Below are 22,843 nucleotides of genomic sequence, written 5' to 3'. Positions count from 1 at the left end.
AATAATCTATTCTATAATTAAATTAATATCCAATATTCAAAATTACTTAGCATTATGTAGAAACAATATCTTACTAATCCTATCCCATCGTTTTACATACAAAAATGTTGCAACTCCTTTACATCCACTTTGCTAAAACAATACCAGTTAAAATTTTAATTCTGGTCTTGCACATTGCTGGTGGTTTTCCATTTTTCATTCAGATGGCCTAGATCAATGCTTGAATGTTTAACATGCCAGATGTCTGTAGCAGAGTAATGTAAGTAATCAGGTACAGTTATTACCTCTTACATCTGTGCTACCACATAAACATGGTGTAATCAGAATTTGCACACAATGAACATCAAAGTCACCTTCATTTTCACAAACACTTTTATCCACAAAGGTTACATTTTATTTTTACAAGTTATTAAGAAATCTTCTTTATTTTAACTAGAAGTGTATTCTCTCACCCTAAGCGTACTGAAATCTTGTATACAAGTGGATAAAGAAAAAGCTAAAATGTTACAAGCATAATTGGCCAATAGTGCACAACGTCACTTCATTCCACATGACAATACGCAGAAACTGAATGTGCTGGATGTTAGGGAATAGCAACTATAATCTGAGAGAATAACAATGTAAGGTATAATAAGTCATGAATATAAACAAGAACCAGCCTTCAAAATGTTTTCAAATGTACCCTACAAGCAGCAATCTGTTTGAAATTATATAGAAAGCTGCATGAATAAAGAAAGTGAAAAGAGTGAGCATCGCTTTACAGTGATAGGTCACTTGAGTGAAGTGTTTTAGAAAATGATGCTGACTTGGACATTTATTTTAGATCCAGCAATCTCAATTTAACTCCAGTTCAAAGAGCAGCTTGTTTAAGCTACAATTTGAGATGTTGGGGTTGTATTTGTCAAAGTAGCAGACAAAGTAAAATCTGTACACAGCAATGTTAGTATATTTTCTGGCCCCAGAAGAGGTGATAGAAGACTGGAGAAGAGTAGACCATGTCAACTGTAATAATTCATGGATTTCGTGCCACATCCATAATAAAAAAAATCAATTCAGTTCAACAAGATCTTCCCTTAAAGTCATACAGATTTTCCTTAATTATCCTTGATTAATCCTGATGTCTCAGTGTCAAATTATACTACTCCTGCAATAATTCTTCTAATAATTTCCTTACCACTCATGTCGGACTTACTAAGCTGCAATTACCAACTTGATCCCTACTATCTTTCTCCTATGGTGATATCATATTTACTGTTCTGCAAACATCTAGCATGTCATGAATTCCAGGAATCCCCTCTCATGCCTCCCAAAGCAGCTTGCAATATATCCCATTTGCCTGTGGATTTATTGACCTGCAAGGCCACGAATGACATCTAACAGCATCTCCTTTTAATGGTAATTTGTTCTAGAATTCCACAACCCATTTTCTCAAATCTTCCAGTTGCAAAGCTCTTCACCACAGTGAATCCAGGTAAGTACTCATTTAAAATCTCACCTACATCCCTTGACTCCATGCACAAATTATTCAGTCCTTCATGATCCTGCCATATTGCATTACAACTGCATCAAAAATACTACCTCCAAATCACATACTTGCACTTGCATTTATAGTCCTTCTAGACAAAAAGCCCATAATTCTCCCCAGCACAAGGACTGCAGCTTTTCAAGACAGATAACCAGGATACTCTGAAGATAACCAGCACTGCATCATACATACAATATTTCTTCTGTTTTTTAAAAAAACAACTCTACTGCAGTTCATGGGAACTGAACTGAAGAGATGGAAGAAGGGGCAGTTGGCTCACAAATAGAGAAAGCTTGCAGGGAGTGTGAGAGGGAGGACAGACCCGGTGATAGAGAAGGAATGTGCTCAGTCTGATGATTTGAGGTGTGCCTATTTTAACGCTGTTACGTACCCCGTAACTGGGTTGCCAAACCAGCAGATATGGACCACTTAGTTGGAGTCTGGATTACTGGAATTAAGAAAGTTTTATTAAAGAAATAAGTAACACAGTACTCTAATCGTAAGGATATAAATGCAACAGGTTAGCAATGATAAAACACACGTACACAGAACTAGGATAATAGGAATCAATCAAGCTCTATCGCAGTCTAGGGGTAAAATGATCAGTCTCAAGTGACGCAGAGTTCAGTTCAGCTGAGTAATCGCTGTTGTGCCGTTAGAGAGAGAGAGAGTGAATATGCAAATTCTGATTCAAACGGACCTTTGATGTTCCTCGCAGTTAGTTTTTGGGCGAGCCCTTTTACTGTCTTCGGAGGTCACCGACTGTGACCCCTCCGTTCCGGATACGATCGTTCTTCCGCGGTGAACCCGGCACCCAGGCAAGGGCGGACACACACACCAGGTTCCCGCCGATCGTCCCTATTCACCCTGTGCGTCTATGGTTGGTCCCGCGACCAGACCTCCAAACTACACCACCTTGTGGGGGCACACTGCTTTTCCAGGGTCTCGTTATCTCGTGGTGTCTGTCGTGCCTGAGCAAACCTGTTCCTTTTATCCTCCTGCTGGGGTATCGCCTGTCCATCAAACTTCAAACAGTTCAGGTTCAAAGCAACTGGTCTGTCAATACTCGGAACTGTGTCTCTTTTCGTTAATCTCTCTCGTCTCTCATTAACATTTTGAACGCTTCTCCCTTTGTCTCTCTTATCTCTCTCACCAGCATCAATCTTTTGATAACTTGGTTTTTCATCACAACGCAAGTATCATGAACAAAGCGGATGAGCTTAGAGCATGGATCAGTACTTGGAGCTATGATGTTGTGGCCGTTACAGAGGCTTGGATGGCTTATGGGCAGGTATGGTTACTTAGAGTGCCAGGCTTTAGATGTTTCAGAAAGGATAGGGATGGAGGCAAAAGAGGTGGGGGTGTGGCGCTGTTGATCAGAGATAGTGTCACGACTGCAGAAAAGGAGGAGGTCATGGAGGGATTGTCTACAGAGTATCTGTGGGTGGAAGTTAGAAACAGGAACATAGAGGAGCAGATAGAGAGACAGATTCTGGAATGGTTCAATAATAATCTCTCGTGATGGGAGATTTTAATTTCCCCAATATTGATTGGTATCTCCCTACAGCAAGGGGTTTAGATTGGGTGGAGTTTGTGAGGTGTGTTCAGGAAGGTTTTCTGACACAATATGTAGACAAGCCTACAAGAGGAGAGGCTGTACTTGATCTGGTATTGGGAAAGGAACCTGGTCAGGTGTCAGGTGTCTCAGTGGGAGAGCACTTTGGAGAAGGTGATCACAATTCTATCTCCTTTACCATAGCATTGGAGAGGGATAGGAGCAGACAAGTCAGGAAAACATTTAATTGGAGTAAGTGGTAAATGTTCAGGGGATATTTGCATGATGTTCTGCATAGGTAGTTTCCAATGAGCCAGGGAAAGGATGGTTGGTATAGGAACCATGGTGTACAAAGGCTGTAGAAAATCTAGTCAAGAAGAAAAGCTTACCAATGGTTCAAAAACTAAGTAATGATAGAGATCTAGAAAACTATAAGGTGAGCAGGAAGATGCTTAAGAATGAAATTAAGAGAGCCAAAAGGGCCATGAGAAGGCCTTGGCGAACAGGATTAAGGAAAACCCCAAGACATTCTACAAGTATGTGAGGAGCAAGAGGATAAGATGTGAGAGAATAGGACCAATCCAGTGTGACAGTGGAAAAGTGTGTATGGAACCGGAGGAGGTAGCGAAGGTACTTCAAGAATACTTTGCTTCAGTATTCACTATGGAAAAGGGCCTTGGTAATTGTAGGAATGGCTCACAGCAGACTGAAAAGCTTGAGCATATACAGTGGCATGTAAAAGTTTGGGCACCCCTGGTCAAAATTTCTGTTACTGTGAAAGATGAACTGATTTCCAAAAGGCATAAAATTAAAGATGACACATTTCTTTAATATCTTAAGCAAGAAAACTTTTTTATTTCCATCTTTTACAGTTTCAAAATAACTAAAAAGGAAAAGGGCCCGAAGCAAAAGTTTGGACCCCCTGCATGGCAGTACTTAGTAACACGCCCTTTGGCAAGTATCACAGCTTGTAAACACTTTTTGTAGCCAGCTAAGAGTCTTTCAATTCTTGTATGGGGGATTTTCGCCCATTCTTCCTTGCAAAAGGCTTCTGGTTCTGTGAGATTCTTGGGCCGTCTTGCAGGCACTGCTGTTTTGAGGTCTATCCACAGATTCTCGATTATGTTTAGGTCAGGGGACTGTGATGGCCATGGCAAAACCTTCAGCTTGCGCCTCTTGAGGTAGTCCATTGTGGATTGTGAGGTGCGTTTAGGTTCATTATCCTGTTGTAGAAGCCATCCTCTTTTCATCTTCAACTTTTTTTTTTACATAGTGTGATGTTTGCTTCCAGAATTTGCTGGTATTTAACTGAATTCATTCTTCCCTCTACCAGTGAAATGTTCCCAGTGCCACTGGCTGCAACACAAGCCCAAACCATGATCGATCCACCCCCGTGCTTAACAGTTGGAGAGGGGTTCTTTTCATGAAATTCTGCACCCTTTTTTCTCCAAACATACCTTTGCTCATTGCGGCCAAAAAGTTCTATTTTAACTTCATCAGTCCGCAGGACTTGTTTCCAAAATGCATCAGGCTTGTTTAGATGTTCCTTTGAAGCTTCTGAATAGAACTTTTTATACTGTAGAACCTTGGTCAGACACCACTTGGAGTACTGTGCTCCGTTCTGGTCACCTCACTACAAGAAGGATGTGGAAACTACATAAAGGGTGCAGAGGAGATCTAGAAGGATGTTGCCTGGATTGGGGTGCATGCCTTATAAGAACAGGCTGAGTGAACTTGGATTTTTCTCCTTGGATTGACAAAGGATGAGAGGTGACCTGATCAAGGTGTATAAGATGATGATAAGGTGCTTGGAAGTGGGTACAGAGGAGATGTCAAGGTTAAAATTTTTTACACAGAGAGTGGTGAGTACATGGAATGGGCTGCCGGTGACGGTGGTGGAGGCAGATACCATACGGTCTTTTAAGAGACTCTTGGATAGGTACATGGAGCTTAGAAAAATAGAGGGATATGGGTAACTCTAGGTAATTTCTAAAGTAAGTATGTGTTCGGCACAGCATTGTGGGCCAAAGGGCTTGTATTGTGCTGTGGGTTTTTTATGTTTCTATGCTTCAGGCTCCCTTTAGTTATAAGCAATTAGACATACTGCTTCTCTCAAATACTCATTAAGCACAAAGTACATGAGGCAGCTACTGCATCTTTATAATTAAAAATAATATATATATCTAAATTATTCTTATAAAGCAGTGGCATTAATAAAAATCATGGAAAAGGGGTATACCTGAAAATGTTTAATTTTTTTTGTAAGGGGAACAATTCAGTATTGAGAAAAGGAACAAAATTTATAACGAAACAGAATAAGAAGAGAGCTAATATCAATTAGGAAATGGCAGCTGGAATTTCTGGTACAGGTACTAAGGAAAGAGAGCTCAAACATCTTGCAGTGATGGGAATATTGATGAAAGAAAAAGTCGCAGTTGACAATGCATGACATTTATGAGTTACATCAAGGGATGGACAGGCGAAAGCTTTGAAGAGCTTATTAGAACTTCTCAGATTAAAGACAAATGAAAGATCATGATAGCCATGTCCTATGACACAGCACATGATGATAATGTTGATTATTATATGGCTTTAATGTCCATTAAAAGGACTTCATCTAACTAATTTTTACAAAGCAGCAAGAAAATACTTATAGCAGAACTTGAAAAAATCATTTAATTCAAGAGGGATAACATATTCACAAAGTTTAAAATCAATCTTGCTAAAAAAAAAAACACTTTCAATAATTCTTATTCCAATTTTGATTTGGACCAAATTAAAATATGAAATGATTCATTTATTAGTTATTTTTTCTTTAAGAATAATTATTTATAATTTCAATCAGTAACCAAAGTATTTACCTTTTTCACAGTCTTATCAGGCTCCAGAGCAATATCCGGAATGTTGGCATCCACCATCAGTGAGAAAAGATTTAGAATTAGATTAGAATATCTGGAAGAATAATAAATATTTTGGAGACATGGTCAAAGAATCATGTAAGTTGAATTCATGAGAAAGGAATATCTTTTTCATATCAAATGAAAAAATTCCAACTGTTGGAGACATGACTGAACTGTCACAGTATTGATTCAGAGGTCATGCTTATCCATTACTTGCAAATTTGATTATTCCAATAGTCTTTTTACAGCTTTCCTCATTCTACTGTTACCTTGCTCTAACTTGTGCCAAGTCTCATTTGTCTATCAAGCTTGTGCATGCAGACTGTGCCAACTCTGCCGGATTCCATCGTCAGACAACTTCCACTCCCCTCCTCTTGCAGAACTTCAAAGGGATTGTTCGCTTTTGAGCTCCTGTCTACCACCAACCACTTCCATCACATAGTTCCCCAGGCAACCGCAGGAGATGCAACACCAGTTCTTTTACCTCTTCCCTTCCCACTGTCACATTATGTCAGTACAGGTGGCTACAGGCTGATAGGTCAGAGTGGAGATGGGATAGAGAATTAAATGGTGTTTAAACTTGAGTTCCAGGGGGATGGGAACAACAATGCCAAAACAGTTAGTGGTGAAGTTATGGAGGCAGATGTTGGTAAGCTCTGAGACAAAGTTAGGAATCAAAAGGTTGCGCACAGTGCGACTAGTGTCCAGAACTGTCCGTGTTTCGATGCAAGAAGCATTGTAGGAAAGGCAGATAATAGTGCTGAAGATGAGGCAGCTGGTTTACAAACTGAGGCAATGTATATTGGGGAGAGGCTGTTGATAGGGCAAAACTGCAGTCAACCGGATGAGTTGCAATGTAAAAGGCACATCGAAATGGATAAACACAGGACACAAGGTGTTGTATTTGAATGTGCAGAGTATGTGAAAAAAGGTAGATGGACTTGCAGCACAGCTGCAGATCAGCAGGTATGATGTAAGCATCACCAAATCAAGGATGAAAGATTATAGCTGGGAGCCTAATATCCAAGGATACACATTGTATCGAAAGGATAGGCAGGAAAGAAGAGGGGCGGCGTTGCTCTGTTGGTTTAAAAAAAAATGAAATTAAATCATTAGAAAGAGGTGACATAGGGTTGGAAGGAGTTGAATCATTGTGGATAGAGCTAAGGAACTGTAAGGGTACAAAGACCCTGATGAGTGTTGTATACAGATGCTTCCAGCAGTAGTAAAGATGAGGCCTACAAATTACAGTGAGATAGAAAATGCATGCCAAAAGGGCAATATTACGATAGTCAAGGGGGGACTTCAATATGCAGGCAGATTGGGGAAAATCAAGTTAGTTCTGGATTCCAGGAGGGGCATTTCTAGAATCCCTACAAGATGGCCTTTTAGAGCAGTTCATGGTTGAGTCCACTATTGGATCAGCTATTCTGGATTAGGTGTTGTGCAATGAACTAGAATTGATTAGAGAGCTTTTGGTAAAAGAGCCTTTAGGGGTAAGTGATCATAATATGATTGAATTCACCCTGAAATTTGAGAAGGAGAAGCTAAAGTCAGATGTATCAGTATTACAGTGGAGTAAAGAGAATTACAGAGGCACGGCCGGGGAGTTGGCCAGAATTGATTGGAAAATACGTCTGGCAGGGATGATGGCTGAGCAGCAGTGGCTGGTATTCCTGGAAGCAAATTTGGAAGACACAGGATTTATACATCCCAAAGAGGAAGAAGTATTCTAAAGGAGAAATGTCACACCCATGGCTGACAAAAGAAATCAAAACTAACATAAAAGCCAAAGAGAGGGCATATAATAGAGCAAAAATTAGTGAGAAATTAGAGGTCTGGGAAGCTTTTAAAAACCTACTGAAGGCAACTAAAAAGTCATTAAGAAGGTAAAGATGGAAAACAAAAGTAAGCTAGCCAATAACATTAAAGCAGTTAGCAAAAGTTTCTTCAGATCATCATCATCAGGTGCCATGCCCAATTTGAGCTTTGACTGTCATGGCCCAAACACTCCTGTTTCGGGTCAAGTGGATCAATTCATTGGTACTTATTTCCAGTTCTCTGGCTGCTGTCTCCATCATCATTTGTCTTTGTCTTCCTCTTGCTTTCTTCCCTTCAATCTTTCCCATAATTACCGTGTATTCTAACTGCTCTTTCCTAATCACATGTCCAATGAAGTTATGTTGCCTTTTCATGATCTCATACATTATTTCTCTCTTTGTGTTTGCTCTGTTCATGACATCCCCGTTAGATATTCGTTTTGTCCATGATATTCTTTGCATTCTCCTCAAAAACCAGATCTCTGCTGCTACAATTCGTTTCCTCGTTACTAGATATTGTCCAACATTCTGAGCCATATAACATATCTGGATAAACATAACATTTCAGTACTTTGAGGCGGGTTGTCATGCCTAGCTTAGTGTTGGTCAGTATACTCTTCATTCTCGCAAGTGTCGCTTGCCATCCCTATTCTTCTGTTGATGTCCATGTCGTACCTGCCATCCAATGTCACCCAGCTTCCTAAGCAGCAAAAGTTCTGTACTTGTTTTATGTCTTCCCTGTTTATTCTCAGCCTGCAGATAGGATTCTCCTTCTTTTTGGATATCACCATACATTCTGTCTTTTTGCGATTGACAGACCCATTTTTGCACTTTCTTCAACAATTATATCGATTGAGTTTTGTAGTTCTTCCTCCGTACTGGCAATTAACAGTCTCATCTGCATATCTGAAATTATTGATGTTTTCACCGCCAACTTTGATTCCCAAGATGTCTCTTACTTTTTGTAATATTCTTTCACTGTACATATTAAATAAATCAGGGGAGAAAACACACCCTTGTCTAACACCTCTCTTGATTTTCGTAAACTGACTCACTTCTCCATCTATTCTTACAGTGGCAGCTTGTTCCCAGTACAGATTTCTGATTAGGTGGAGGTCTTTCGAATCTAGATCTAGAGTTTTCTGTAATATTTCAAATAACTTATTGTGCTTCACTTCATCAAATGCTTTTGTGTAGTCGATAAAACAAATAAACAAATCTTTTTGCACTTGAATAACTCGTTCTGATAGTATCCTTAACATTAATATTGTGTTTGTTGTACCCTTGTCTTTCACAAAACCACATTGTTCTTTACCTATTTCAGCTTGTACCTTACTTTTAGTTCGTCCTCAAAATTCTTATAAGTATCTTGGTTATATGACTCATTAAACTTGTGGTCCGATGAAATTCACGTTCTATTGCTCCAGGTTTCTTAGGAAGAGTGATAAATACTGATTTTTTTTCATCTCTTCTGGTATTATTCCAGTCTCATAAATGTCATTGATTAAATCAGTAAGTTTTTCAATTCCATAATCTTCAAGGGCCATAATTTGTTCTATTACTAATTCATCAGGACCTGTTGCCTTTCCTTTCTTCATCTTACTTATTGCATTATGAACCTCAGATTTTAAGATATTTGGACCTTCAATGTTTTTCTTAATTTCTGGTTTTCGCATCGATCGTCTTCAAACTGAATATACTTAGTCCACCTGTTCATAATCTCATCTTTTTCCATGATAATGGTACCATCCTTTGCTTTCAAACATCCACCTGAAGAACAGAGGAGCTTTTTACCAGTGATATTCTTGATTTGTTGATGTAACCTTTTTGGATCAGTAATAGGGATTCTTTCTATTTGCTCGCATTCCTGGATTAACCATTCTTCTTTGGCTTGTTGACATAAGCTTTTAACTTTTTTACCGAAGGACTTGTATTCCATAGGATTTGCTTTCTTCAGTCTCCTTTCTTCCATTAGATTTTTGATTTCATCTGTCATCCATTTATTCTTTGTGCTTTTTTCTTTTTTAGGAATCACTGACTTTGCTGATTCTACCAAGGCATCCTTTAGAGAGTTAAATTTCATTTCTACATGATTGCTACCATCTTCAACAGATTCTATTTCTAGACTTTGAAATCTATTCCTTAATTTAATTGTAAATTTTTGACTTAAGTTTTCTTTAATTAATTGCAAGTAGTCAAGGGATTGTTCAGGTTTTTGCTTCTTTAGTTTTTTAAGTTTTACTTTTACATGACATACTACTGGTCACTATTACAGTCTGCACCTGGATAACAACACACATCAAAGTTGCTGGTGAACGCAGCAGGCCAAGCAGCATCTGTAGGAAGAGGTGCAGTCGACGTTTCAGGCCGAGACTCTTCGTCAGGACTAACTGAAGGAAGAGTGAGTAAGGGATTTGAAAGTTGGAGGGGGAGGGGGAGATCCAAAATGATAGGAGAAGACAGGAGGGGGAGGGATAGAGCCAAGAGCTGGACAGGTGATAGGCAAAAGGGGATACGAGAGGATCATGGGACAGGAGGTCCAGGAAGAAAGACAAGGGGGGGGGGGAACCAGAGGATGGGCAAGAGGTATATTCAGAGGGACAGAGGGAGAAAAAGGGGAGTGAGAGAAAGAATGTGTGCATAAAAATAAGTAACAGATGGGGTACGAGGGGGAGGTGGGGCCTAGCGGAAGTTAGAGAAGTCGATGTTCATGCCATCAGGTTGGAGGCTACCCAGACGGAATATAAGGTGTGGTTCCTCCAACCTGAGTGTGGCTTCATCTTTACAGTAGAGGAGGCCGTGGATAGACATATCAGAATAGGAATGGGACGTGGAATTAAAATATGTGGCCACTGGGAGATCCTGCTTTCTCTGGCGGACAGAGCGTAGATGTTGCTGAACACCTACGCTTTGTCTGCCAGAGAAAACAGGATCTCCCAGTAGCCACACATTTTAATTCCACATTCCATTCCCATTCTGACATGTCTGTCCACGGCCTCCTCTACTGTAAAGATGAAGCCACACTCAGGTTGGAGGAACAACACCTTATATTCCGTCTGGGTAGCCTCCAACCTGATGGCATGAACATCGACTTCTCTAACTTCCGCTAGGCCCCACCTCCCCCTCGTACCCCATCTGTTACTTATTTTTATGCACACATTCTTTCTCTCACTCTCCTTTTTCTCCCTCTGTCCCTCTGAATATACCTCTTGCCCATCCTCTGGGTCCCCCCCGCCCCTTGTCTTTCTTCCCGGACCTCCTGTCCCATGATCCTCTCGTATCCCCTTTTGCCTATCACCTGTCCAGCTCTTGGTTCTATCCCTCCCCCTCCTGTCTTCTCTTATCATTTTGGATCTCCCCCTCCCCCTCCAACTTTCAAATCCCTTACTCACTCTTCCTTCAGTTAGTCCTGACGAAGGGTCTCGGCCTGAAACGTCGACTGCACCTCTTCCTACAGATGCTGCTTGGCCTGCTGCGTTCACCAGCAACTTTGATGTGTGTTGCTTGAATTTCCAGCAGCTGCAGAATTCCTGTTGTTTGCACCTGGATAAGTTTTGCATTGAGTCACTGAGTTTCTAAATCTTTGGTTTATAGTAATAAAGTCAATTGGATTTCTGGTGTTATCACCTGGACTCTTCCAGGTCCACAAGTGTCTTGGATGGTTTTTAAAGTAGGTATTCATAATGACCTGATTATTCATCTTGCACCATTCTATCCATTTCGTACCTCTTTCATTTATTTCCCCTAGTCCAAACCTTCCTATTCCATCAGCACCTTGTCCTACTTTGGCATTTGGATCTCCCATGACAATAACAATATCTTGAGATTTGCATGCATTCTTTGCTTGTTCAAGCTCTTCATGGAATTTATCTATATCCTCATTTGTTCCATCAGTTGTTGGTGCATATACCTGTATAATTGCTCAATCAAATGGTTGTCCCCTGAATCTAACAAGGAGCACTCTTTCTGATATTGCCCAATGTCCAAAAACACTTTTTGCCATGATTTCATCCATAAGAAGTCCTACTCCATTAGTATGCGATGTTCCACAAGAATAAACTAGTGTTTTATTTCTATTCTGACATGTTCCAGCACCTATCCAATGAACTTTGCTAAGTCCCATTATGTTAATCTTTAGTCTTTCTATTTCATTTGTCACATTGTCCAATCTTCCTGCAACCGGAGATGAGACTCTGAATGGGGACTTTCAGAGCGTTGGGGAAAGTGGGGTTACCCCATTACTATTATCTAAATTCTTCCGATACCCAAGTGTAAAACAGAGGTGAAAGTGGATATTGTATAGCTGGAAAAAATGCTGGAGAGGAAGTAATGAGGGACAACAAAATGGCAGATGAACTGAATAAGTATTTTGCATCAGATTTCACTGTGGAAGGTCCAGGAATCAGGGATCATGAAGTATATGAAGTTACCATAGCTAGTGACAAGGTTCTTGGGAAACTGAAAGGTCTGAAAACAGCTAAGTCACTTGGACCAAATGGTATACACCCCAGGGTTCTGAAAGGTGGCTGAAGAGATCATGGAGACACTAGTAATCAGCTTTCAAGAATCACCAGATTCTGGAATGATTCTGGAAGACTGGAAAATTGTGAATGTCACACCACTCTTCAAGAAGGGAGAGAGGCAGAGGAAAGGAAACAATAGACCAGTTAGTAGTAAGGAAGATGTTGGAGTTGATTATTAACATAGAAACATAGAAAAACTACAGCACAATGCAGGCCCTTTGGCCCACAGTGCTGTGCCGAACATGTACGTACTTTAGAAATTATCCAGGGTTACCCATAGCCCTCTATTTTTAAGGATGAGGTCTCAAGGCACTCGGAGGCACATAAAATAGGCCACAGTCAGCATGGTTTCCTCAAGGGAAAACCTTGTCCGACAAATATGTTGGAATTCTTTGAAGAAATAACAAACAGGGTAGACAAAAGAGAATCAGTTGATGTTATGTACTTGGATTTTCAGAAGACCTTTAACAAGGTGCCACAGGCTGCTAAAAAAGTTACGATTCTAGCATAGATAAAGCAGTAGCTGATTGGCAGGAGGCAAAGAGTGGGAATAAAAGGAGCCTCTTCTGGTTGGCTGCCAGTGACTAGTGATGTTCCACAGGGACCTGTCTTGGGACTGATTCTTTTTACATTTTAAGTCAATGATTTGGATGATGGAATTGATGGCTTTGTTGCAAACATTGCAGACAACATAAAGATAGGTATAGGGGCAGGTAGTTTTGAGGAAGTAGAGAGGCTACAGAAGGACATGGACAGATTAGAAGAATGGACAAAGAAATAGCAGATGGAATACAGTGTCAGGAAGTCTATGCTCATGCACGTTGGTAGAAGAAATGAAAGGGTTGATTGTTTTCTAAATAGGGGAAAAAAAACTTAAAAAGAAGTGTAAAGGGACTTGGGAGTCCTTGTGCATGATTCCCTAAAGGTTAATTTACAGTTTGAGCCTGAGGTGAGGAAGGCAAATGCAATGTTTGCATTCTTTTCAAGAGGACTAGAATATAAAAGGACGTAATGTTAAAACTTTATAAGGCACTGATGAGGCCTCACTTGCCGTACTGCAAGCAGGTTTGGGCCCTTATCTTAGAAAGTATATGCTGAAACTGGAGAGGGTTCGAAGGAGGTTCACAAAAACGGTTCCAGGGATGATGGCTTGCCATATGAAGAGCGTTTGATGGCTCTGGGGCTGTATTCACTGGAATTCAGAAGAATGTGGGGTGACCTCATTGCAACCCACTGAATGCTGAAAGGCCTTGATAGAGTGAATGTGACGAGATTGTTTCCTAGGCAAGAGAGTCTAAGACCAGAGGACACAGGCTTAGAATGGAGGGGTGTCCTTTTAGAATGGAGACGAGGAAGAATTTCTTTAGTCAGAGAGTGGTGAATCTGTGGAATGCTTTGCCACAGACAGCTGTGGAGGCTATGGTTTTATGCACATTTAAGACAGAGGTTGATAGATTCTTGATTGGTCAGGACATGAAAGGATATAGACAGAAGGCAGGAGATTGGAGCTGACAGGGAAATTGGATCAGCCTTGATGGAGTTGCATAGCAGACTCGATTGGCCAAATGGCCTAATTCTGCTTCTATATCTTATGGCTATCTAAGGATCCAAACAGTCCTTCCAAGTGAAGCAATAACTTACGTGCACTTCTTCCAGTCTAGTGTACTATCCACATTCAGCATTCACAACGAAGAAACCATCTCTTCAATGATGGAAAATCCAAACTCAGACTTAATGACCATTTTATGAAACTCCTGTGTTCAATGAGCTCGCCTACCTCCAGGTTTAATTCTCTATTGCAACGCCACTCTGACCTATCTATCTGTGGCCATACTGAGGATCTGCGTTAGCTTGAAAAATTGCACCTTATCTGAATACATGAGCCTTTTGGACTCAAAATTCAGCTTTAGCTAACTCACTTCCTCTAAATTTTTGCTGTATGTCACCCATATATAATAATGGCTCAGTTTTTCTCTATCAGCACAGCCTGGACATGTCCCACAGTCCTCATTTTACAATTTGTATGCTCTTCTGTTTTTATTCTGATTCTCTGATTATGTTCATGCTTAGTTCATTTTCTTTCCTTCCAACTATCTATGATGTCTACAACTCATCTGCACTGTATCTCTATTTTCTACCATCAGAAATATTCCTATTGTCCTTATAAGATCATAAGACATAGGAGCAGAATTAGGCTATCTGGCCCATTGAGTCTGGTCCACCATTCGATCATGGCTGATACTTTTTAAAAAATCTCCTCCTCAACCCCAGTCCCCAGCCTCTCCCCGTAACCTTTGATACCATGTCCAATCAAAAACTTATCAATCTCTGCCTTAAATACACCTAACGACCTGGCCTCCACAGCTGCATGTGGCAACAAATTCCACAAATTCACCACCCTTTGGCTAAAGAAATTGCTCTGCATCTCTCTGTTTTGAAAGGGCGCCCCTCTATCCTGAGGCTGTGCCCTCTTGTCCGAGACTCTCCTACCATGGGAAACATCCTTTCCACATCTACTCTGTCTAGGTCTTTCAACATTCAAAAGGTTTCAATGAGATCTCCCCTCATCCTTCTGAATTCCAGTGAGTACAGACTCAGAGCCATCAAACGTTCCTCATATGATAACCCTTTCATTCCTGGAATCTTCCTTGTGAACCTCCTCTGGACCCTCCAATGCCAGCACATCTCTTCTCAGATGAGGGGCTCAAAACTGCCTCACCAGTGTCTTATAAAGCCTCAGCATCAGATCCTTGCTCTTGTATTCTAGACCTCTTGAAATGAATGCTAACATGGCATTTCCCTTCCTCACCACTGACTCAAGCTACAAGTTAACCTTCAGGGTGTTCTGCACAAGGACTCCCAAGTTCTTCTGCATTTCAGAGTGCTGGATTTTCTCCCTGCTTAGAAAATAGTCCACACTAGTAGTAGAAATAAATAAGTGCATGACCATGCATTTTCCGGCATTGTATTTCACTTGCCACTTTCTTGCCCATTCTCCTAATCTATCTAAGTCCTTCTGCATCCTACCTGTTTCCTCAACACTACCTGTCTCTCCACCAATCTTTGTATCATCTCCAAACTTGGCAACAAAGCCATTTATTCCATCATCTAAATCATTTATATACAGCATTAAAATAAGTGGTCCCAATACCGATCCCTGCGGAAAACCACTAGTCACTGGCTGCCAACCAGAAAAGAATCCTTTTATACACACTTGCTGCCTCCTACCGATCAGCCAATGCTCTAACCATGTTAGTAACTTTCCTGTAACACCATGGGCTCTTAACTTGGTAAGCAACCTTAAGTGTGGCACCCTGTCAAAAGCCTTCTGAAAGTCCAAATATACAACATCCACTGCAAACCCTTTATCTATCCTACTTGTAGTCTCCTCAAAGAATTCCAACAGGTTCGTCAGGCAGGATTTTCCCTGAAAGAAACCATGCTGACTTTGTACTATCTTGTCTTGTGTCACCAAGTACTCTATCACCTCATCCTTGATAATTGACTCTAACATCTTCCCAACCACAGAGGTCTGACCAACTGTCTATAATTTCCTTTCTGCTGCCTTCCTCCTTTCTTAAAAAGTGGAGTAACGTGTGCAATTTTCCAGTCCTCTGGCACCATGCCAGAATCCAATGATTTTTGAAAGATCATTTCTAATGCCACCACAATCTCTAATGCTACCTGTTTCAGAACCCTAGGGTGCAGTTCCTCTGGTCCGGGTGACTTATGTACCTTATCAATCCCTCCTCCACTTTCTCTGCTACTAAAACTAATATTTTCTCTCTTGCCTGATTCTGATGAAGGGGCTTTCATCTGAAAAAGAAAAGCTATGATTCTCTCCATGGCTGTTGCTTGATCTACATTTCCTATTTTTTTTTATATACCCTTGACTTGTAAATTAAGAAAAAGCCCTATTTTAAGTTGCCATCATAATTTAAAAATTCCTTCTTGTTCTTCATTTCACACATCTATCTAACCTTCTCCCATCTGTTAGGTGACACGTAAATGGCAACACGTAAAAATAGCCAAGCTTTGTGAACAGTACTATAATGAAAAGTGGGAGAGATATCTTAAATCCATTAGGCATTTCAGCAGGCTTACTTCATTAGGAGTTTGATGAGATTGGTATGTCACCAAAGACTAGCAAATTTCTACAGATGCACTGAGGAGCGAGCACATTCTGACTGGTTGCACTGGTGGTAGTGCCAATGCACAGGATCGTAAGAGACTTCTGAGCTTTGGATACTCAGTCAGCTCCATCAGAGGCACAAGCCTCCCCACATTGAGGACATCTTCAAAAGCTGGTGCCTCAAAAAGGCAGTATCCATAATTAAGGAACCTCACCATTTGGGCTTCCATTTTCTCATTACTACTATCAGGGCTGTGGTACAGGAGCTTGAAGACCACACTCAATATTTTAGGAACAGCTTCTTTCCCTCTGCTATCATATTTCTGAAAACTCCATGAACTTATGAATACTATCACAATGTTCTTCTTTTGCACTATTTATTTTTTATTGCTATGTATAGCAACTTGTTATGCCTGCACTGTACTGCTGCCACAAAACAGCAAATTTCACGAGTAAAGTCTATGTTAATAAGCCTGATTCTGAACTAGAAGGATGTCTAGACACTGCCATGGATTGGAGGATGGGGGAGGGTGCTGAGACATAGAAGTGTTGCAATGAAGTCCAGTACCTCACACTGTTGAAAAGCAAGTTAAACGGTTTATTTATAAATTTACTGTGGGATGCTTTTTTTCTTGGAAGTTTAGTTTTATTTCATATTCTTATTGGGCGTGCATTCAATGGCACTTTAATAGGTACACCTGCTTGTTAATGCAAATACCTAATCAGTCAATCATGTGGCATCAACTCAATACATAAAAACACGCAAACATGGTGAAGCAATTCAATTGCTCTTCAGACCAAACATCAGAATGGGGAAGAAATGTGACCAAAGTGATTTTGACCATAGAATGACTGTTGGTGCCAGATGCACTGGCTTAAGTATCTCAGAAACTCCTGATGTCCTGGCATTTTCATGCACAATAGTCAACAATAAACATCCAATAAGTGGCAGTTCTATGGGCAAAAACGCCTCGTTAATGGGAGAGGTCAGAGGAGAATGGCCAGACTGGTTCAAGCTGACAGGAAGGCAACAGCAACTCAAATAACCACGCATTACACCAGTGATGTGCAGAAGAGCACCTCTAAACACATGTCAAACCTTAAGGTGGATGGGCTACAACAGCAGAAAACTACCCTGGGTTCCACTCCTCTGGCAACTTGATTAGGTGTATTTAATAAAGTGGTCACTGAGTGTAGATACTTAAACAAGTTGTTTAATAGCTGGCTAAGATTAATTCACCCACCAGAACTGTTGTACAACAAAGGGAGTGCTGCATTAACTGAGATGTTTCTTTCCAGGAAACATTATAAGCCAATACAACATTCTCCCTTTCAGTTGGGAGGAAAACAACCCCCTCCCCATTACATCACAAAAATAGATTGCAGACCAGTTACCTCACTGTTAATTGCACTTTTACGCTGTGTGAAAAGTTGGAGGCCATCTTTCCCTATGTTATAAGAATGATCACTTAAAGTAAGAGGGTCAAGTTTAAAGTTTTTTTTAAAATAGTGACTGAAAGTAAGATGGTATTAACAAGCAGATACAATGGTGATGTATAACAGGTACAAGAACTTGGAGGGAATGGAGCAATTAGGATTGGCTTAATTTGACATCACAGGCCAAATGGCCTGTTGATGTGCTATACAGTCTTATGTCTATGTTCTATGTTCAAAAGGACTTCTAGCTATGATATGTTGTTATGTTATTATGTTGTTATGTTGTTATGAGAATGTGCAAAAGGTCTATAAGTGGAATATTTTTTATTTACAGTCTGAACTTATCATTGCAACATGACTTTAGTTAGTGTAAACTGGTATGGTTACAATGTAGAACTACAAATGTCATTGTAACCCTACCTTTCTTAAGGTATTTGTACTCTTTATAGCAATATTCCAACAAAGACGTTAAGGCTGAGTTACCTTCTCAGGTGTAGGAAAGCAGTGTAACACTGCTTACGGAATTCTTGGTACTGTTCACTCTGCATTCCGCCCATTCCCTCCACCATTTCCTTACTTAACTTCATAGGGGGTGGAAGAGGCTTAGGGTCACGACCCAAAATATATCCAAAGTCAACGTGAAACAGTTTTCCTGCAGTAACACAAAAATGTAGTTTGATAACGATAAAGTAAGAAGAGCACAATTTCAACATTCAATGAACAATATCAGTTGAAGGAAACTGGCCATTGGCACATCACCAAACTTCTGGCACAATATCCGTAATAACACTAAACAAGCACACTTCATATCCGACACATGGTTTAGTTTGCAGTGTTTTTGGAGCACAGTTCCTGGAGTTTTATTGTATGCCCCATCTGCCAAAAAAAAGATGTATTGTAGTCCTCTGATCACAAACTAAAATTATACATTTTGCACAGAAGATATCATGTAAATATCTTAAAAAATACTTTCAAATTTATTAGCAGTCCATAGCCACTCTGCCATGTTTATTTCTACACTTGTAATCAATTCTACTCCTTATTTAATTCAGCAAACCCTCCGGCAAAATGAGAAAATAATCTTTCCCAGTCAGGTTTCATCTCCCTCTCATTTTTAACAAATCAATTTCACCCCAAACTGCAACAGAGTTGCTGCCATATTGTGAAGATTCACCTTAACCTACAGAATGCAAAATACGAAACACTAGAATGTTGATCTATTTGTGCTTTACAGATCAAGTACAGGCTTGACCACCCAACCAGTAACTTTTCCTTTGTACAGTCAAATATTTTCTCCATTACACAGTCCCTTCTCTTACCATCTTGAGTGATAAGCTCATTCTGAGCACTCAAGCAAAAATCCCTCCAGAAATAAATGCTGCCCAACAGTTCTGCACATTTCCCTTGGGTACTAATTTAACAGCAGCTACACAGAGAAAGGGCTGCAAAAATTCAATGTTAACTGTCAGCATTTCAGTCAAGTGAGCTCATGGTGACCCACTGATTTCCTTTATAATAAACAATGAAACTAGAGCAAGCAAGAGAAAAAAAACATGGATATGGATATCTTCAACAAAATGAATGATAAAGTTAAAAGATTTATATGTCATATGTCAGTGTTTAGTGTCAAAACAAGCAAAGAAAAAAATACTATTAAAACATTAGTAAAATACTAGAAATCAAGGTGCATTTTTTTTCCCAGTGCCTGTACCAAGTAATTAGTAAACCTAAAATGTTCAGACCTTTGTAAAATAAAAACATTGTATTCAGATCAAAACATGGGGAAGGAGGTAATTTAGAAAAGACCAGGTATGCAAGAATTCAATTCAGTTCTTTAAAATTTGACTACCATGTTCCATTATCTGGTATCAGGTGACCTTTCAAACCTGCTTGAAGGGGGACAGCATGAAAACATGGCCCCTATGCTGTTTAGCCAAAACTGTCAGTTTATTCTCAGCAGATTTCTTTGAAGATCTGTCATACAAAGTGGTTTATTATAAATGCTGACAAACATAATCGCACAAAACTGATGGAATGCACTTGCAAGGATCAATCATTTAAACTCCAGCATATCAATATAGGGAACAACTGAATATATATAGTGCTGCACATTGAGCCAAATATTCATAATGTATATGTTTTATTATTCTGAAGCTGGTCCCTCTTGAAAATTGGGAAAAAAGTTGTGAATATTTTTAAGCACAATTACTTTTTTATTTCAATCTTTTACAGTTTCAAAATAACAAAAAAGGAAAAGGGCCCGAAGCAAAAGTTTGGGCACCCTGCATGGTCAGTACTTTTGAGGTCTATCCACAGATTTTCGATTACGTTTAGGTCAGGGGACTGTGAGGGCCATGGCAAAACCTTCAGCTTGCGCCTCTTGAGGTAGTCCATTGTGGATTTTGAGGTGATCATTATCCTGTTGTAGAAGCCATCCTCTTTTCATCTTCAGCTTTTTTTTTTACAGATGGTGTGATGTTTGCTTCCATAATTTGCTGGTATTTAATTGAATTCATTCTTCCCTCTACCAGTGAAATGTTCCCCGTACCACTGGCTGCAACACAAACCCAAAGCATGATCGATCCACCCCCGTGTTTAACAGTTGGAGAGGGGTTCTTTTCATGAAATTCTGCACCCTTTTTTCTCCAAACATACCTTTGCTCATTGAGGCCGAAAAGTTCTGTTTTAACTTCATCAGTCCACAGGACTTGTTTCCAAAATGCATCAGACTTGTTTAGATGTTCCTTTGCAAACTTCTGACGCTGAATTTTATGGTGAGGACACAGGAAAGATTTTCTTCTAATGACTCTTCCATGAAGCATCATATTTGTGCAGGTGTCACTACACAGTAGAACAGTGCACCACCACTCCAGAGTCTGCTAAATCTTCCTGAAGGTCTTTTGCAGTCAAACGGAGGTTTTGATTTGCCTTTCTAGCAATCCTATGAGCAGTTCTCTCGGAAAGTTTTCTTGGTCTTCCAGACCTCAACTTGACCTCCACCGTTCCTGTTAACTGCCATTTCTTCATTACATTACGAACTTAGGAAATGGCTACCTGAAAATGCTTTGCTACCTTCTTATAGCCTTCTCCTGCTTTGTGGGCATCATTTATTTTAATTTTCAGAGTGCTAGGCAGCTGCTTAGAGGAGCTCATGGCTGCTGATTGTTGAGACAAGGTTTGAGGAGTCAGGGTATTTATAAAGCTTTGATATTTGCATCACCTGACCTTTCCTAATGACGAATGTAAACAAGCCATAGCCCTAACAAGCTAATTGAGGTCTGAGACCTTGGTAAAAGTTATCTGAGAGATCAAATCTTTTGGGGTGCCAAAACTTTTGCATAGTGCTCCTTTCCTTTTTATCCACTTTAAAATTGTATAAAACAAAAATAATACACTAATCTTGCTTAAAATGTTGAAATGAATGTTTCATCTTTAACTTTATGACTTTTGGAGGTCAGTTCATCTTCTACTCACTTAACTATTCACAGTAACAGAAATTTTGACCTGGTGCCAAAACATTTGCATGCCACTGTATATTTATGTCACGAGTTAGCATGATCATATCTACACAAAAAAAAACTTAAGGTTAGAAATGACTGCCAATATAGCATTTGCACATCTATAAATTAAGTCTAAAATCAATCCTAAGTATTACTTTTTCCACTCCAACTCAAACACATACATATGATTTTTCTATTAAATTTTTTCATTGATTTAGGATATTTATTTGTTCAATATTTTCAGGTCCGTGTAAAAATGCAATTCAAATTCATCGAAACATAGCAATCTGTTACACCACTTTTAATGTCACATAATAGGCATGCACTGCCCTCTGCTGAATCTTTGTTTGAAGTGATTCTAATATTAAGAGAAACCAAGTCTTCAATTAAAATCATCTACAAACAAATCAGGCACATAGAACAATGTACTTTATAAATAAAAATTCAGGCTATGAAGCAAAAATGATCAAGATTTTGGACTGCAGAGAGTAATGTGGGATAGTCCCAGAAAACTTGCCTGTCTTTGTCAACAGAAGATTATCTAAATGCCTATCTCCAACTCCAAGTATGTATGTTATCACACAATATCCAGCTGTCAATAAAAAATAAAAAGATAAATAGACATTACTGAACACAGAAATACAATAATATTACTGAATTTTAGGAAAACGCACATTTTGTAGCAAATACAATACTGGAAAAGCTCCACTGCTTTGTCGTCAATATAAACTTAAAAAAAAATCATTATTGGAACATTAATCTTAACCCAGTGACTATCCTTAAAATTAACATTCCCTGTGACACCCTACCCAGTGACATACTGGAATTTATATCAAAAAAAACATTGCAGCATCTAAGTTTCTTAAACTCTTCATGAGATTCCTCTCTGATAATGTATTCTAATATACTTACTCTAACCATTTTACACACTCATCTATTCTAATCTTGTGTTAATTAATTTTACTTTCAAATTTATGTCTCCCTGTCTTTACTCCAAATGAGGAAATGAACTACAAGTCAATAAAAAGATGTCTACCACCCAACACAAGTGCAGACAATTCTTAATGGTGATTCACTGACAAATGAAGGTGGTTTTTAAAAAATATATACATACATATTAACAGTGCATTGAACAGGACCATTTCCACGTGACCCAATAGGACCCAGAGACTTTGATCAAGAACTAATATCATTTGATATGCAACTAGTAATTTACAAAAGCACATTTCTACATATGGGGGCCTAGGTGGATATGGGGTTTTGTATGCATGAGGAATTTGGCTGCAGGTACCCCATGTAAAGCTTTCAAATTAATATATGGAAACTACCGTGACTACAAACCTGAATTTTTGTTGCTCATAACAGATTATGCTGTATAAACTTAAATTTGTAAACTTGCAATTGAACCATCTAATTGCTGGGCAAAGGATCAATAAAAGATCTAATTTCCT

The 22,843-nt window shown here is 39.5% G+C and overlaps 1 protein-coding gene across 1 annotated transcript in view; it reads right to left on the bottom strand.

Annotated features, from left to right (window-relative positions):
- Positions 1 to 22,843, bottom strand: part of pik3c3 (phosphatidylinositol 3-kinase, catalytic subunit type 3) — a 147,722-nt gene that overhangs the window by 5,632 nt on the left and 119,247 nt on the right. The window contains exons 21-23 of the mRNA XM_063042847.1: positions 21,910 to 21,984; positions 18,376 to 18,544; positions 5,942 to 6,032 (exon numbers count right to left, since the gene is read on the bottom strand). Of these exons, the coding sequence (XP_062898917.1) occupies positions 5,942 to 6,032; positions 18,376 to 18,544; positions 21,910 to 21,984 (335 nt within the window). The remainder of the gene's footprint in view (positions 1 to 5,941; positions 6,033 to 18,375; positions 18,545 to 21,909; positions 21,985 to 22,843) is intronic.

The sequence above is a fragment of the Mobula hypostoma genome, chromosome 3, assembly GCF_963921235.1.
Source record: "Mobula hypostoma chromosome 3, sMobHyp1.1, whole genome shotgun sequence".
NCBI classification, from domain to species: Eukaryota; Metazoa; Chordata; class Chondrichthyes; order Myliobatiformes; family Myliobatidae; genus Mobula; species Mobula hypostoma.
The sequence above is the reverse complement of the archived record's forward strand: the minus strand, read 5'-3'. Positions and strand labels throughout refer to the sequence as shown.